The 14,445-nt window shown below is 41.6% G+C and overlaps 3 protein-coding genes across 3 annotated transcripts; 1 reads left to right on the top strand and 2 right to left on the bottom strand.

Annotated features, from left to right (window-relative positions):
• Nucleotides 1–49: 49 nt before the first annotated feature.
• Nucleotides 50–1,225, bottom strand: EAF01_007634 (uncharacterized protein; the record flags this gene model as incomplete). The annotated part of the gene is made up of 2 exons (XM_038915890.1): nucleotides 50–952; nucleotides 1,001–1,225. 2 exons carry the CDS (start codon nucleotides 1,223–1,225, stop codon nucleotides 50–52), a joined length of 1,128 nt encoding a protein of 375 aa, XP_038768361.1.
• Nucleotides 1,226–2,135: 910 nt separating this feature from the next.
• On the top strand, nucleotides 2,136–9,301 carry EAF01_007633 (uncharacterized protein; the record flags this gene model as incomplete). Its single annotated transcript, XM_038915889.1, has 4 exons — nucleotides 2,136–2,161; nucleotides 2,352–3,226; nucleotides 3,330–6,772; nucleotides 6,857–9,301. 4 exons carry the CDS (start codon nucleotides 2,136–2,138, stop codon nucleotides 9,299–9,301), a joined length of 6,789 nt encoding a protein of 2,262 aa, XP_038768360.1.
• A 695-nt stretch (nucleotides 9,302–9,996) lies between these two features.
• EAF01_007632 (uncharacterized protein) lies at nucleotides 9,997–11,620 on the bottom strand (the record flags this gene model as incomplete). Its single annotated transcript, XM_038915888.1, is given in 5 exon segments — nucleotides 9,997–10,211; nucleotides 10,265–10,421; nucleotides 10,500–11,039; nucleotides 11,125–11,228; nucleotides 11,242–11,620. The coding sequence occupies 5 exon segments, from the start codon at nucleotides 11,618–11,620 to the stop codon at nucleotides 9,997–9,999; spliced, it is 1,395 nt and encodes a 464-aa protein (XP_038768359.1).
• Between the last annotated feature and the right edge of the window lie 2,825 nt (nucleotides 11,621–14,445).

Below are 14,445 nucleotides of genomic sequence, written 5' to 3'. Positions count from 1 at the left end.
ATATACATGAGTCACGGGTATGGAGAGGTATCAGTTTGCAATCGTAATTCTATTCTTGATTTTCAGAGGGTATTGAAGTTATTTGACATGCACTCTTCTCTTGATCCTTTGCAAAGGTACCTGCCACTATCAGTGGGAAACAGGCGGTTGCTTCAACATAAACTTTGACACTATCCGCTCCAACCTTGATCTTTCCCCAACTAACTGCTTCATCAGGTCTTGCTCCAGCATCACTTCCATCGAACTCTTGCGCAGTATTGATGTAAACTGCGCTCTCGGCCCCGTTTCTCATCAAGCAGGCATTCGCAATGTGATGTTTGACTACACCTCCACCTAGAATAATCATTCCTGCTCGTTTGGCTCGTACAGCCATAGTGTTTATCTTACGGATATCTTCAACGAGATCCACGCGGAGTTGAGCTGGAGAGGATTTGAAAGTGTGGAAGTAAAGCATATCGCCCAAGGAACCATCGGTAAGTGCTGGGCAGAAAATGGGAATGTCATTTTTGTAAGCCCAGTAAAGTAGTGACTCTTCATTATTGATCTCTTTGCCCAATCTTCTGATGATTTTACTGGGTGTCCAGTGGATGTGGTTGTCTGTGTCGGGATCTTTCTTTGATTCCTCCTGCTCAGCAAGCATGGTATCGAGAATGGGCATTACCCAATCTTCAAACGCGCAGTAGTTGTTATTGGGAACAATGAGATTTCCAATACGGTTTTGACCTTTGGCACGTAGCTCAGCTCCAGGAGTAGAGAATGAGCCCATGTAAGTGGGACCAAGACATTTAATGATATCTTCTTCGACACCACCGGCAGTAGTGACGATTGCAGAAATATGACGATGTTGAACGAGATAGCGAAGAGTACCTCGAAGTCCACTTGAGATCAAATTCGAAGTGTAACCAAGGAAAATGGTGGTACGATCTGTTGGTTCTTGACCACGCCATGCACGCTGATAGTGTTAGGTTTTGTACTAATGATGAGGAGAAGATTCACGTACCATATCATTAATTATTCGAACAGCTTCACCAATGGAACTTGCTTGAAAGCCCATATTATTCATACCACTCAACAGATCATCAACGGTAATCGGGCGACGCGCAAATTTGTTAAAGTCAAGCTCTTCGACTTTTTGCGCATTGACTGGCATTTCATTTGAAGGGACGAGAACTGCATCCATGACGGAGGATGGAGGTGCTCTATCGGAATTGGATGTTGAGGCCATTTTTGGCTTATTTCTCTTGTATATTGTGGTATCGACTGTATACAAAGTCAAATTCCAAGAAATAATAACGAATGTGTTGTGGTCATGTATATTTTCATATGTCTTGGTCAGGAGATGTGATCAAAAGTTTTGATGCAGGGAGAAGCGATTTGTGGCCCGTGTACTTCGTAAGGTTAACAATTTAACATTTTGAGGCTCTGATTCGAGTGTCGAAATTTTACACTTCTCTTCAAGCCACATCTTGAATGATTAGCTAATAGGTCGGGTACTACCTAGGTAGGTGGGTATGGGGGCATCCATATCGATATTGTGGCTGAAGAGTGGAGCACATAACTTGTGCGACTTCAATAGGATTAAATCATTGCGGGGAAATGGTTAAATGCTTATAGGTACCTGTACCTAGGTAGGTTATGGGTTTGAGTATGGGATCATCAGAACATTATCTAATGTGCAGGGGAATCATGGATGATTTAAGAATTGATTAGGTAATCTTGAAGCAGATTCCTATTGAGTAAAGGAGCTGGAGGTTTTCACTATGAATCAATATAATAATAAATCGACGAATCAGCATCGATTGATTCCTTTTGAAAACAGCACAAGTGTGGCTAATCACATGATATTATCGAAGCTAGGCCCAAAAGCTCTGAGGCTGAGGTCAAAATTCGAGGCTATAAAACCTTGAAGGATCGGACCGCAAACAACGAGTTTTGATTGGTCAAACTTTTAGAGTCAAGTCGAACTATATCGGTCGTGCTGCGGGAATGAACAATTGCGGCAACCTCAGTATTCGATCGAATACATTTCGCATGCTTCTCGAAATTCAGTACTGCACCAGCAACAACATTCAGTGCTGTCATTCAACATCAATACCCACTGCTTACACTTTTGACATTGTCTTAGTATCCGCTCCATGAACAGCAGCGCCGGGCCAGAGTCGTAAAGGCATTGGCCATACTGATAAATACTGGTAAATACTAGGTCGTCAGTCGCTGAAATATCGATCAAAGGACGACAGGTCACTGGGGACTACTACCGATTGTAGTCTTCCCCTCTTGCAAATCTCATCACAATGTTTGTCGCTCCAATCATCATCGTATGAAAACTGATTCTAACCTCAATCTTCCAGGACTCGACCACATACATCACCTCGCGCCCGCTCTCCTGTGGATCGATCTCCAAGGCGATATCTCGACTCCCGCGATTCCGATACTTATAGAGGGGCTGCGCGCGGCAGTGATAGGCGCCGATCGCCATCGAATTCAAGAGCGAACACTGCCGCATTTAATCACAATCAAAATCGAGAGCTTTTCTCAGATAGGCATATACTTTCACGAGATGCAAATCGAGATTCATCATTACGCGACCCCCCTCGAGGACCACGGGCTGGATCCAAAAGTTATATTGATCCCCCAAGCGGCCCTAGAGGCAATAATTTTGGTGATGGATATCGAGGCGATTTTGGATATCGAGGTGATTTCAGAGGTGGCAGAGGTCGTGGTCGCGGAAGAGGTAGCTGGCGGGATGAGAGTAGAGACCGCGATCGGGATCGGGATCGGGATCGAGACCGTGGCCGAGAAATAGAAAGAGAGAGGGACTATAGAGATGTTCGAAGGGATAATAGAGGACCTTTGGTACCGTTTCGCGATGATCGAAGCCGCGATCGAGAATGGGGTGGTCGGGACAGCTTCAAAGGGCGAAGGCCTTCATCTCCTCTTGGCAGGGGAAGATCTCCTAATTACAATAGCAGAGATACTCGTGATGTACCTTCAAGCCTGGACCTTGATCGTGCTCGAAGAGGCTCACGAGACGGTCCAATGTCTGTTACCTCGCCTTCATCCGAGTCATCTCAACCATTTGTTCATGGCTACGGTAGGGCAAGGGGAAACGGATTAGCACGTGGACGTGGACGACCTTACAATTACGATGAACACTATCATCGACCTCAAGTCCGCAGTAGATCTCCTGAACCGAATTTTCCACGTAGAACGCAACCTTCTGCAAGTAAGTCTCATGATTTGATTATTTTTCCTGTTTTGGCACTTTAATTCTGATCCTGTGCATGTTTCTACATTTGTTTTCTGTGAATGATGCTGACCATGTGAAGCTCCTCCTCCTCAAGTTCCTGCATTTGGTTCAACTGGAGCATCGGTCAGTAAAAGTCCTGTACCTGGTGTATCGGTCCCAACTGCGCCCCGTTTTCTTGCCGGCCGTGGAGCTCCAGGCAGCCTCTATGTTCCTGCGAAATCTATAATTCCGCAGTCCATCGAAAACCCCCCACTAGATTCCAGATCGGACACACAAGTTGTTGCAACACCAGAACATAAATTTGATGAGGTAGTACGAATTGACAAAAAACGTCGCCAGCGAAAGCCCTTATTCGGTAGACGCCCACCTAAAATACCGATTAGTGATGATTATTCCGACTCCGATTTGGACCCCTTCAATGATGATGACCCCGAGGATGAGATCAATTTTGAGAGTGAACTAGCGGAGGTCAGGCGTAGCATGAATGATGCTCGCAACAGACCCGACTTACCTCCTCTTGACCAGTTCTTTCTTGTCAATTCGTTTCGAGATCTGCCTTTGTTATTAGACACAAGAGACGTTTCGAATACTTTAACCCAATCTGTTGGCTCTGAGTCCGCAAAGGATACGCCTCACGTACCGACTGGGGGGGGAAATAAATCTGTATCTGAGCTTGAACCTCACTCAGAGCCTCAGAAAGAGTCCGACGTAGTGTTGGACTCGACGAAAGAAATGTCATCGGCCGATTCTAAGTCCTCTGTCGGTGAAGACCAACGTCCAGCTCCCCCATTTCTGAAATCACCCATTCCAGCAGCAACAATCGACTCGAGCGAAAATGAAAAACATCAACGACATTCAAGTCAACCTCTAACTATGGACCCAGGAAAGCCAGCTATACCCTCCCAGGAACCACGATTAACACCCAATGCTGTCATCAAAGATTCCAATTCCACTACTGATGTGATCACAAAAGATTCTATCCCCAAAGAAGCAGCCTCAACGCCAGCAATTCATCCTGCTCCAATGCTCATCGAAAGGAGCCAGTCGCCTTCTGAAGGAGAATCTCGCACCCCCACCAAACCCACCGAGATCGATGTTGATATTTCCCATCCCACAGTCACAAAAGCAGATGCTGAGAACTCGAAGGACCCATCCACTAAACAGAGTTCCTCCAAAGCGGGTGTATTCGAAGAGACTTCCCTAATAGATGATGCATCTAAAGATACCGCACCCTCGTACATTCAACCTGCTACTATTGAGCACACGGATCTCCAGCCTTCTACGACTGAGTCATCACTATTATCACGAACTGATCTTGAAAAAAACACCTCCAACAACATCCAAGCCCTCTCTAGCGTGGAGCTTCAACATGCTAGTGCAAATATCTCTAGCTCAGAGAAGCCATCTTCTCCTTCGTCATCAAGAAACCATTCCGAGCGTATCTTGGAATCGCTTGACGACAGAAGAGTTGTTGGAACATCAACAGATATAGCACCGCCCGTGTCAGACGAAGCATCAGGATTAGCTGCTGAGAAGGATAGAAAGTCAGAACCTGAACCAGTCTACAAATTTCCATTATCTCTAGGAACTATTGATACTGAGATCCTCCCAGATGCTCAAGCACCTGAAGATGATTCATTAATCAGCCCCAGAACTCAGGCTCCGATCCAAAGATCAATGGGTAAAGATGCAGATGGTGATCATCAGATGGAGGGTACAGAGACATTTGAAAATAATGAATCTGCAAACCAGGAGGTAGTCAATGACATGGGCAATTCCGGAGAAGATATTCGCCGGATTCAAAAAGATCAAGATGGTCATTATGATTCTGCACCACAAAAGATGCCTTCGCCAGTACCACAGGCCCCAGAACTAACGATGGAGATCCCCGAAGAAAGCGATGATGATGAAGATGAAGCCGAACAAGCCGGATTCCAACTTTTACGGCAAAAGCTTGTTCAACAAGAAGCCGCTCTCGAAGAGGATCGCCAGTCTAAAATTCTCGACGCTGTCAAGCACCCTAGGGATACAAAGACACCTCCACCGGAATCTTTGCCAATGTATGATTATAGTAAATGGGACGAGGACCCCGAGTTCTTGAGCTCTCTTGAAATTGCACCCGATGCCGAACCCTCTCTTACGAGGTTTATGGAAGAAAAAATGGCGCAGAAATGGAGAAGACAACAAGAAGAGGGGAAATTGTGGGCGGACAATTATGCCAAATACCGCACATTTACTGATATGGATATGGATCCAATTGCTGTACGAAGTAGAGAAGCATTTGCTAAAGCCCAAGACAGGGAAGCCGAGGAATCGGTCGAACGAGGCAAATCGGTAAATGGTTCAGATCCGAAGACAGAGGGTCAGCGGCGCACTGGGAGTAGATTTGCGACAGACCACGACATAGAACGCGTCCTTCGTGAATCCGAGCGTGAAGCCAAAGAATCGAAGGAACAGCAAGAGCAGGATGCCAGGGAAGAGACCGCTAATTCCAAGGAAGCGAGCATTCCAGACATGTGTTGGGATGATGAATACAAAGAGACTATGTTTGTAGATACTACGCATAGGGTTTCATTTGAGCGATCCTTTCGCATGCTTGAATTCGGAGAGTCCATCGACAATTTCACTGAAGAAGAGGCTCGGATTTTTCGAGAGAAGTACTCCCATTCTGGCAAGCAATTTTCTGTCATCGCAGAAAGCCTTCCAGATCGTGATTACAAGGCTTGTATTCAGCACTATTATATTATTAAAACAACTGACGAATGGAAAGCGATCTTCAAGAAGAAAAATAATCAGGTTAAAACTGGTAGGAGGAAAGGAGCGAAAAAATCTAGCGTCCTCATTACCAACATAGAGAATGGAGGCGGTAATGACACCGACGCTACACCTGATGTCGAGAATGGAAATGAACGACGTCGACCTAGGAGAGCTGCTGCTCCAACCTGGAATTTTGAAGCACCTCCACCAACTGACAATGAAGGTGCCAGCCCTGCACCAACCCCAGCGAAAAGAGTTGCTACCCCAAAAGGAGATGCGAATGGCGACTCGGCTCCACCCAAAAGAAAAGTAAAGGTTCCACGAGAGAAGGTTCCAAAACAACCCAAGACTAGTCAACTTCTAGCAGCTGCCCCATCTCCTGCTGCCCGCAACGATGATTCGCCGAATCCTCCTCCATCAACCGCTGCACCCGAGCCTACTCCAATAAGACCTCCTGTAGCTCCTGCTCGCTTTCCTCCACATGATAACATTGTTCCTCAACAACTTCCAGCATTTTCGCCACTATTTTTGACACCTGAAAGACTTACACTAGCTAATCTAGAGGTTCCAATTGCACCTGGACGTGTTGGATCTGCCCCTCCAACAGCTGTTGAATCTCAACCGGATCGTCGTTCTACTGCCCAACAACAAACTTCAAGCTATTGGAGTGTCCCGGAGGTGCATGACTTTCCTGAATTATTACGACATTTTGGTACAGATTGGCAAGGAATTGCAAAACATATGGGAACAAAAACACATACCATGGTATATAACGATATATTTTCTGATTGGCTTGATATCAAGAAAGGGAAACCAGGCTTTAAGCGGCTGGCTAACATTACTGAACAGGTCAAGAACTACTATCAACGCTCGGTTGATTCTGGAAGTAAAAAAGAATGGGAAACGATTACTCGAGATGCTGACTCGAAACGTGAGAGAGGCGAATCTACTGGACCGGCACCAACACCAACAGCTCCAACAAAGCGACGATATGACCCCACACCTGCTCCTTTATCAAGATCAGCTTCTGCTATGGATCTCGATGAATTATCTGCTAACCAACCTATAACTCTTTCCCAAACCTCCCCTCCTCAACCCACATTAAGTACTAGGTTCCCAGCTTTAGCTCAAGCTGGGCCAGTCCCCCAATCCATGAATCAAACGATAACTCCTAGTTCCTTGCCATCTAAACGCTCCCATCATCAGGCTAATCAACACAGCTTATCTCAAATTCCTCAACAACAACAACAACAACCGATATCAGCATCACCATCAACAACAGCCTCTCAGATACAACCACAACCGCAACAAATTCAGAGTCAGCAAGTTAGACAACCAAGAGGTCCTGCTATGGGCTTCTTCACGACTGATAATCAACGTCCCACATTACAGAGTAATCTTTCTCAACAATCTCAGACTGCTTCGCCAATTTCCGATCCAACCACACTCGCTTCTCAAAGATCAGCCCGGGTCGCTGAGGAAGCCCATCGAGAGAGACAGAAGGCTCTCGAGCATGAGGTAGAACGAATGTCACAGGAACAACAACAAGCCATAAAAAGGCTAGCTTTGCAAGACCAGGCCAGACGAGAGCAGCAGGCTATTCGAGAGCAAGCTATTCGAGAGCAAGCGATTCGAGAGCGAGAACAAGCCCTTCGAGAGCAACAAGCTATGCGAGAACAGACACATCGTGAGCAACAGCAAGCTTTCCAGAGACAAGAGCAGATAAGGGAAATGGAGGCTATCGAGCGGCAGCAACAGCAACAAAGGGAAAGGGAGTCGAAACAAGAACAGTTAGATCGAAATCTGAAGAGAAAACAAGAGCGTGATCATGAGCAGCGTGAACAACGAGAACAACAAGATCGAAAAGAAAAGCGAGAACAACGAAATTTTCAGATGAAGCAAGAGGAAATTGATGTCCGAAATCCACAACAATATGAACTATACTCTGCACACTCTAGCCGTACAGGATCAATGGCACCTACAAGACCCGGAGTCACATATCCAGCAGTCACCGCAACGGAGATTCGAAGACAAGCACCGTCTTTAGCACCAAACCAACAATATCCGAGAAGTCAAGGTGTCAGGAATTTGCTTAGTGATGGTATGAGTGTTGCACCAAACTTGATTCCATCTCCCTCTCCAGCTTTCGGTCGATCAGGCATCGTTACCCCGCCCATTCAAGAGCAGTATTCAACACCACCACCCCCACCAGCGGCTGTTGCTGCTATACGTCAGCAAGACACACCAAGAAAGACTTCCAATATCATGTCCTTGTTGAACGATGAATCCAGTGAGCCTAGTAGAGCTCCTCCCATAGCACAAGTCCAACCAAAGAGAGTTGGTGGTTCCGCGGCAATTCCCATTCAAAATTCACAAACTCCACCACCTCAACGTTCATTACAGACTTCACGATTTTCATCGCATTCATCTCAACAGTCGCAACAAATATCCCAACAAATTCAACAAAATCAACAGATGCAACAGCAGGCTCAGCATCAACTATCTTCTCAAACTAATCCACAGCATGGGTATTCCCAACCATCTTCCCAATCCATGCATCAACATTCATCCTCCGTGGGTCGCAGTTACACACCAACACCTTATGAAGGCCGAAGTCATGCACCTCCAACTGTACAACATCACCAGATGTATTCTCAACCCTCTCGCCAAGCAATTAGTTCGCAGTCTTCATCTATTCGTCGAGAACCCTTAAATGAAATAAATGCTCCGAGCGGATACACACGAAGTCCAATTACCAAGCTTAATGAATCACCTTATTCTGCTACTCCTCCTCCTGCTAGTCAACAGATGGCACGTCAGACAATGTCGTCTCCTCATGACTTACCTCAAGCTTCTGATCGTGATATGTATAGTCGTCAATCACAGTTCGCTGTGCCACAACAAACGAATACACCGGTGGACTTCCATTCAGGACCTCAAGTGGCAGCTAGTCATCGATCTATGGCATTCGGACAAAGTGGACAAAGTGGACATCGAACTCCACCAGCACCACGTGGTCAATGGATTCAAGGTCATCAAGTAGGCCATCATGTGCACAATTCACGACAAAATAGCTTCGATGCCCGAAACTATAATGCTGCTCTATCTACATCAGTTTCAGGTCAGCAAGGTTATGCTCAAGCACCTTCCCACCACATGCAATATCAACAGCAACAAAATCAAGAGCGCTTTGAGCATCACTATGAGAGAGAACGTGAGAGAGAGAGGCAGGAAAGGGAAAGAGAACAACAATATTACCGAAGCAGGGATGATCAACGGGATCCGCGTAGATAGATGTTTTTACGATTAAGATTATTGGGAATACGACTTGAAATTGTTGGCATATCCTAATCACCTGTCAGTTGTTATAATTATCCACAGGCGTAATCTTTGGTAAAGGATTCTGACGGAATTCGGAAAGTTTTATGGGTTAGCTGACTGAAGCTACCTTGTACAATATGTAACTGACAATGCAATTAAAAATCAATCATTACTTCATCACTCTACAGGTGATATCAGTGATACTGCAGTCATTTCCCCCTGGTTTTGGAGGTAACAGGTGCTGTGAAAGAGAAAGGTTGAGTGGAAAAATGAACAGGGAGGCATAGGCATGACTTGGAAGGTAAGGGAAAATGCGAGAATGTTTCCACTTGATATCAATCTTTTAAGCTTTCCATATTGTATTTGAATGGCCCACTTTAGTAGTAAACTAGGTATGCTTTTGGACTGGAAGTCAGGACATTAGCTGTGTCGTTTGCTATTCCTGTTTTAAACATTTCACGTACACTAGATGGGAAATGAGTATTGAGCTGTCCAATTTGTACTTGTACTGCTAATATAAGCATATAGTGCCAAATCTTACCATCATATGTATCATCCATTTATTGAAAAATTGTAAAACATTCATTACTATGAACCCAGCTCGGAAACCCCAATCAAGGTGCTAGTCTTTGCTCGATTGGAGATATCTACCTGGTCCTGAAATCCCTTTACCGCAAATTTCGCCAAAGTGTAATACCCTTAGCAAAGTCGAGAGCACGGCGTCGTCCGACTGTGTCTTCATCGTCTTTTTCATAGACCTCCGCTGGCAGAACGTCAAGTAAAGCTTTAACTCTAACTTTGACTTTCTCCTTCTCAATTGTGCTAACTTCCATGTATTGAACCTCTGGCCATTCCCAGGTGGAAAGATCACGTATATATCCCGCTGGTACGAATAATCAGTTGCGTGATTCGATATCTTTGAGACGTCATACTTACCTGCGATTTCTTCCTCCTTGTCTGAAGAATAAAAATCCTCAAGGGTGTGCTGAAAGACACAATATACACAGTCCCTCAGTTCCTCCATATCGAAATCCTCAATAACAATGTCGTATTCATCGTCATCAATAAAAGACTCGAGACCCGCACCAAGTGCCTCCGTATGGAATTCGCCAATTTAGCTTGAGAATGTCGTGTTTGGTGCCGTTGGGACGAGAATCGGGCCGCTCCATACTGTCTCTTTTGTAGGAACTAGCAAAGTCAATTCCTCTAGATCTGGGAAATCTGCAATTGCTAATCCTGTATCTGAGGCGTGCATATCACAAGGCCATTCGATAGATTCTGCTGGTATTGCTAGACGACGAATTTCTTCGTATGCTGGCATTGGTATGATTTTTCTGTCGCTTGGATCCATTATATTATCACGCCACGCGATGGAGAGGTTGTAATCCAACCATACGGTATCGATTTCCCAATTGACATATATGCGCTTGATTGAAACATAACCATCCTCGGCTTCTTGAAACGGGCGCTTCTGTTCCCAGAATACACCATGTACTTGTAAGGCTTGATCTCGAGATTCTCTATTGACGGAGAGAAGAGAACAGGGAGGGGTCTTGAGAATGTGATTTCGTTCGAGTAGCATCGGTTCGTGATGATCGATTTGTACAAGATCACCCCAGCAGTATTGCCAATGTCCTATTGTGCGTTCTGTTGGCACAATACCGATGCGCACAACTTTTGCTTCTAGGAGAGCCTGCTCCCAGATCATTGTCTGTGAAAATCTTAGCGGGAATCGTGGGATTACTTCAAGGTTGTCTTTAAACTAGCAGAAGGATACATTGAAATGTTTAACGTACTCGAACTTCAAGAGGAAGTTTAGGGAACTTCTCAAAGAGCACTTCCTCATCTTCTTTGAAGAGCTCATCTCCCAAAGCTGAAAAAAACCTGTCCGATCTTTCCACTAAGCTCAGAACTTTTAGACACGTTTTTATCGTCCAATGTTGTATAGATAAAATCTAAAGTAGAAGATGTGATTCCGTGGAAACGACCTGCAGTCACCAGCTCATAAAAACATTCGTTTCTGCTGGCAGACTGGATCTTTCCATCGGAAGGGACACTGGTTGCTTTAATCTCCTTACATTCATCTCTGAGGGTTTGGGAATCTTTATGAGAGATATCACTTGTTGAACTTCTGACAAGGTCAAAAATGACATCGGAAATACTATATTCTTCTTCCAATTCATCTTTTGGGCCACTTGAAGAATCTAAGTCTTTCTCAGTTTTGTATTCAAGCTTCATTTCTCTAGGTTCATTGTGACCAGAAGAGGGGGAATCTGGTGTGTGATCTGTCATATTGTTATTGTTGCTGATGTTGAAAGATGTGTTTTTTTGAAAGTTGGCAGGCTTATGGATTGCAATGGGGGACAATATTATAAAAGATGTACATAAAACGGTTGGAGTGCCTACTCTGACTGATAAGAAACCTCTTCTTAGATTAGCGTAAATGAGTGAAAGATTGAAGAGTGAAGTCATTGATTCGAAACACGTTCTTTGTGCCAATTTGAATTCTGAACTAATCACCGTCAGAATTATATACACAGCTGTATAATCATTTACCAACTACTGTTAAAAATTCTAGTACCAAATATGTAGCAATAACTATTTTAGTATATAAGATTAGATAATAAGCATTTCCATGACCATCTAACTACTTTTAAGAATGGATCTAATATTGAAATCTTCTACATGTGATTGATCCCATAATATAACTTTTACAACAAATGTTGATGAGTAGTAACCGATTTCCCCACTATATACACATCCCTACTACGTGCACAACTTTGAAAATATTAATATTATAACTTTAAACATCAATGATATACCTTTAAAGACTTGTATAAAGTTTGTATTAAATTATTTGAAAAAGGTTCAAGCTTCTAAATATATTTAAATAATTAATTTTTTCAAAATTAATTGATTTATACTTTTCTAATGACATAAAAATAAAACCATTTTAAAAAAACAATTCTTTTTTAATATAAAATAAGTGTTTTTTAATAATCAAAGAAGGTTTTAATTGATTAAATTAATAAGTTGATATAGAGATTTATTCCTTTTATAAGTTGTATAGTTAGAAACCTTATAGAAAAGATTTTAAATAAAAAAATGAAAAAGAATTGAATTAGTAATTTTGTTAAAAAGTATTCAATATATCTTAAAAGTCGATATCTTTATTATATTAATAATTTGTATATAAAAGCTAATAATATTACTATATTTGATTACTTTTGTAATCTGATTTGAACTATTTTCTATTATTGTTAATCTTTATTATTTAAAATATTCTTATTAATACCCCTCTTTTTTTAATTTAGTTGATAAAAGTGATTATAAAATATAATATACGGCCAAGAGATATATACAATTGAAATGAGAAGGACTTTATAATTGGTATAGGGAGAATTATAAAAAGGATAATGAGTACTAACATCTATAATAAAGGTAGAATAATAAAAGTTAGATAAGATAGATTAAAAGAGTTTATCATTCTATTGATAGCTATATGCATTAATAGGATAGCTCTCCCTTTTGTTTTTATTTATAAAGAAGACTTAGGGGATTTATAAGATATATAGATTCAGAATATAAAGAAAAAGGATAAAGTTTATTTTAAAGTCTTAAGCAATAGGTAATCGTTGAATGCTTTTGGTCTATATTAGCTTATAAATATATTCAATTCTATTATATATTGAAAAGCAGGTGGAAGATATCTTTTACTTATTATTAATAATCATTTTAATTATATTAATATGAAATTCCTTTCAAAATATAATAAATTAAAGATTATTGTCTTAATTCTCCTCTCTTATTTTATATATTGACTACAGCCTCTTAACATTGGAATCTTTAGTGCCCTTTTGATGAATTATAATACATTATTAAATAATTTGATGTATAATAATAAGGAGATTATTAATATAATAAAACATATATTTTGGAGTATATTTAAAAAGATTTAAAAGCTTATTTATATAAGATATAATATCTTATAATCCTTTGAAAAAATGAGTATATATTCTATAAATAGGAGTCTTACTATTGCAGGTTATGCGCTTAGCAGGGGATTGACTAGGCTGGATTGGGAATAGTACTATAATAGTACTATATGGGAAGCTTAGGCTTATAGAATTTATAAATAGAATTACTATTATTATTGAAGCTTGAATTGTTATTGTATTATATAATCTTGAATACATATAAAAGTGGGTTCTAGAAAAAGATCTGAATACAGGGACCTAAGCCACTTATTTATGCTTTTTTCCTGCCCTCTATACAGCCTATAATACGTAGGTGGCGTACATGAAAATTCTGATTTGAAATCAATATTTTGATTTGAAATCAATTTCTTTATTGATTTCAAATCAATTTTATAATAAAGAAAAATTAATATTGCGTCTGTCATTCCGCATTTGGGCTAGCTTCCACGTGATATTTCAAATTTTTCAAAATAATGAATTATTATTTTGAATAAAGAGCTAATAAAGGATTTCTTTTTGAATAAAGAATTCTTTATTTTATTTTATAATAGTATTCTTCCTTATATAAAGAAAATAAAGAATATAAGAAATTTTTCTTATAATAACGTAACGTATGGGGAACTCGGACACTTTTTCAATTATTCTACACGCGATCTTGTTCTACGAGCCACACAATCCTCCAATTCCAATTCCGAATCACTTGAACTATTCTCTAGCTCTTCTTCTTCAATCTCTTCTTCTGATTCTTCAATTGGGCGTTTGCGTGGCCGTCCTCGTGGCTTTTTCTCCTTCGGTTTTTCCTCCGCCTCACGTACCATTTTCAATACTTCCTTAGTACTAAAGACAAATTGACCTTGTAATTTGACTCTTTTGCCTTTAGTTCTTTTCTTTCGAGTCTCAATTACCTCCTGAGCATCAGAGAGCTGTTTCCGAAGTAGGGCTATCTCAGCATTTTGAGATTCTACAAGCCTAGTCATTCTCTTGGCATATCGACGAGTTGGCGATGCAGGAGAACCACTGCTTGCTAGAGCTGTATTAAAGATCTGATTTGCTTGCCTTAGTTCTGTTCCATCTGGAGGAGAACTCCTGAGTATAGACAAGTCTAGGTCTTGATTGGGGGTTCTCATTTGTGGAGTAGAA

This window comes from Botrytis porri (assembly GCF_014898465.1).
Source record: "Botrytis porri strain MUCL 3234 chromosome Unknown BPOR_010, whole genome shotgun sequence".
Classification (NCBI taxonomy): domain Eukaryota; kingdom Fungi; phylum Ascomycota; class Leotiomycetes; order Helotiales; family Sclerotiniaceae; genus Botrytis; species Botrytis porri.
Note: the sequence above shows the minus strand (reverse complement) of the source record. Positions and strands in the feature narration are given on the sequence as shown.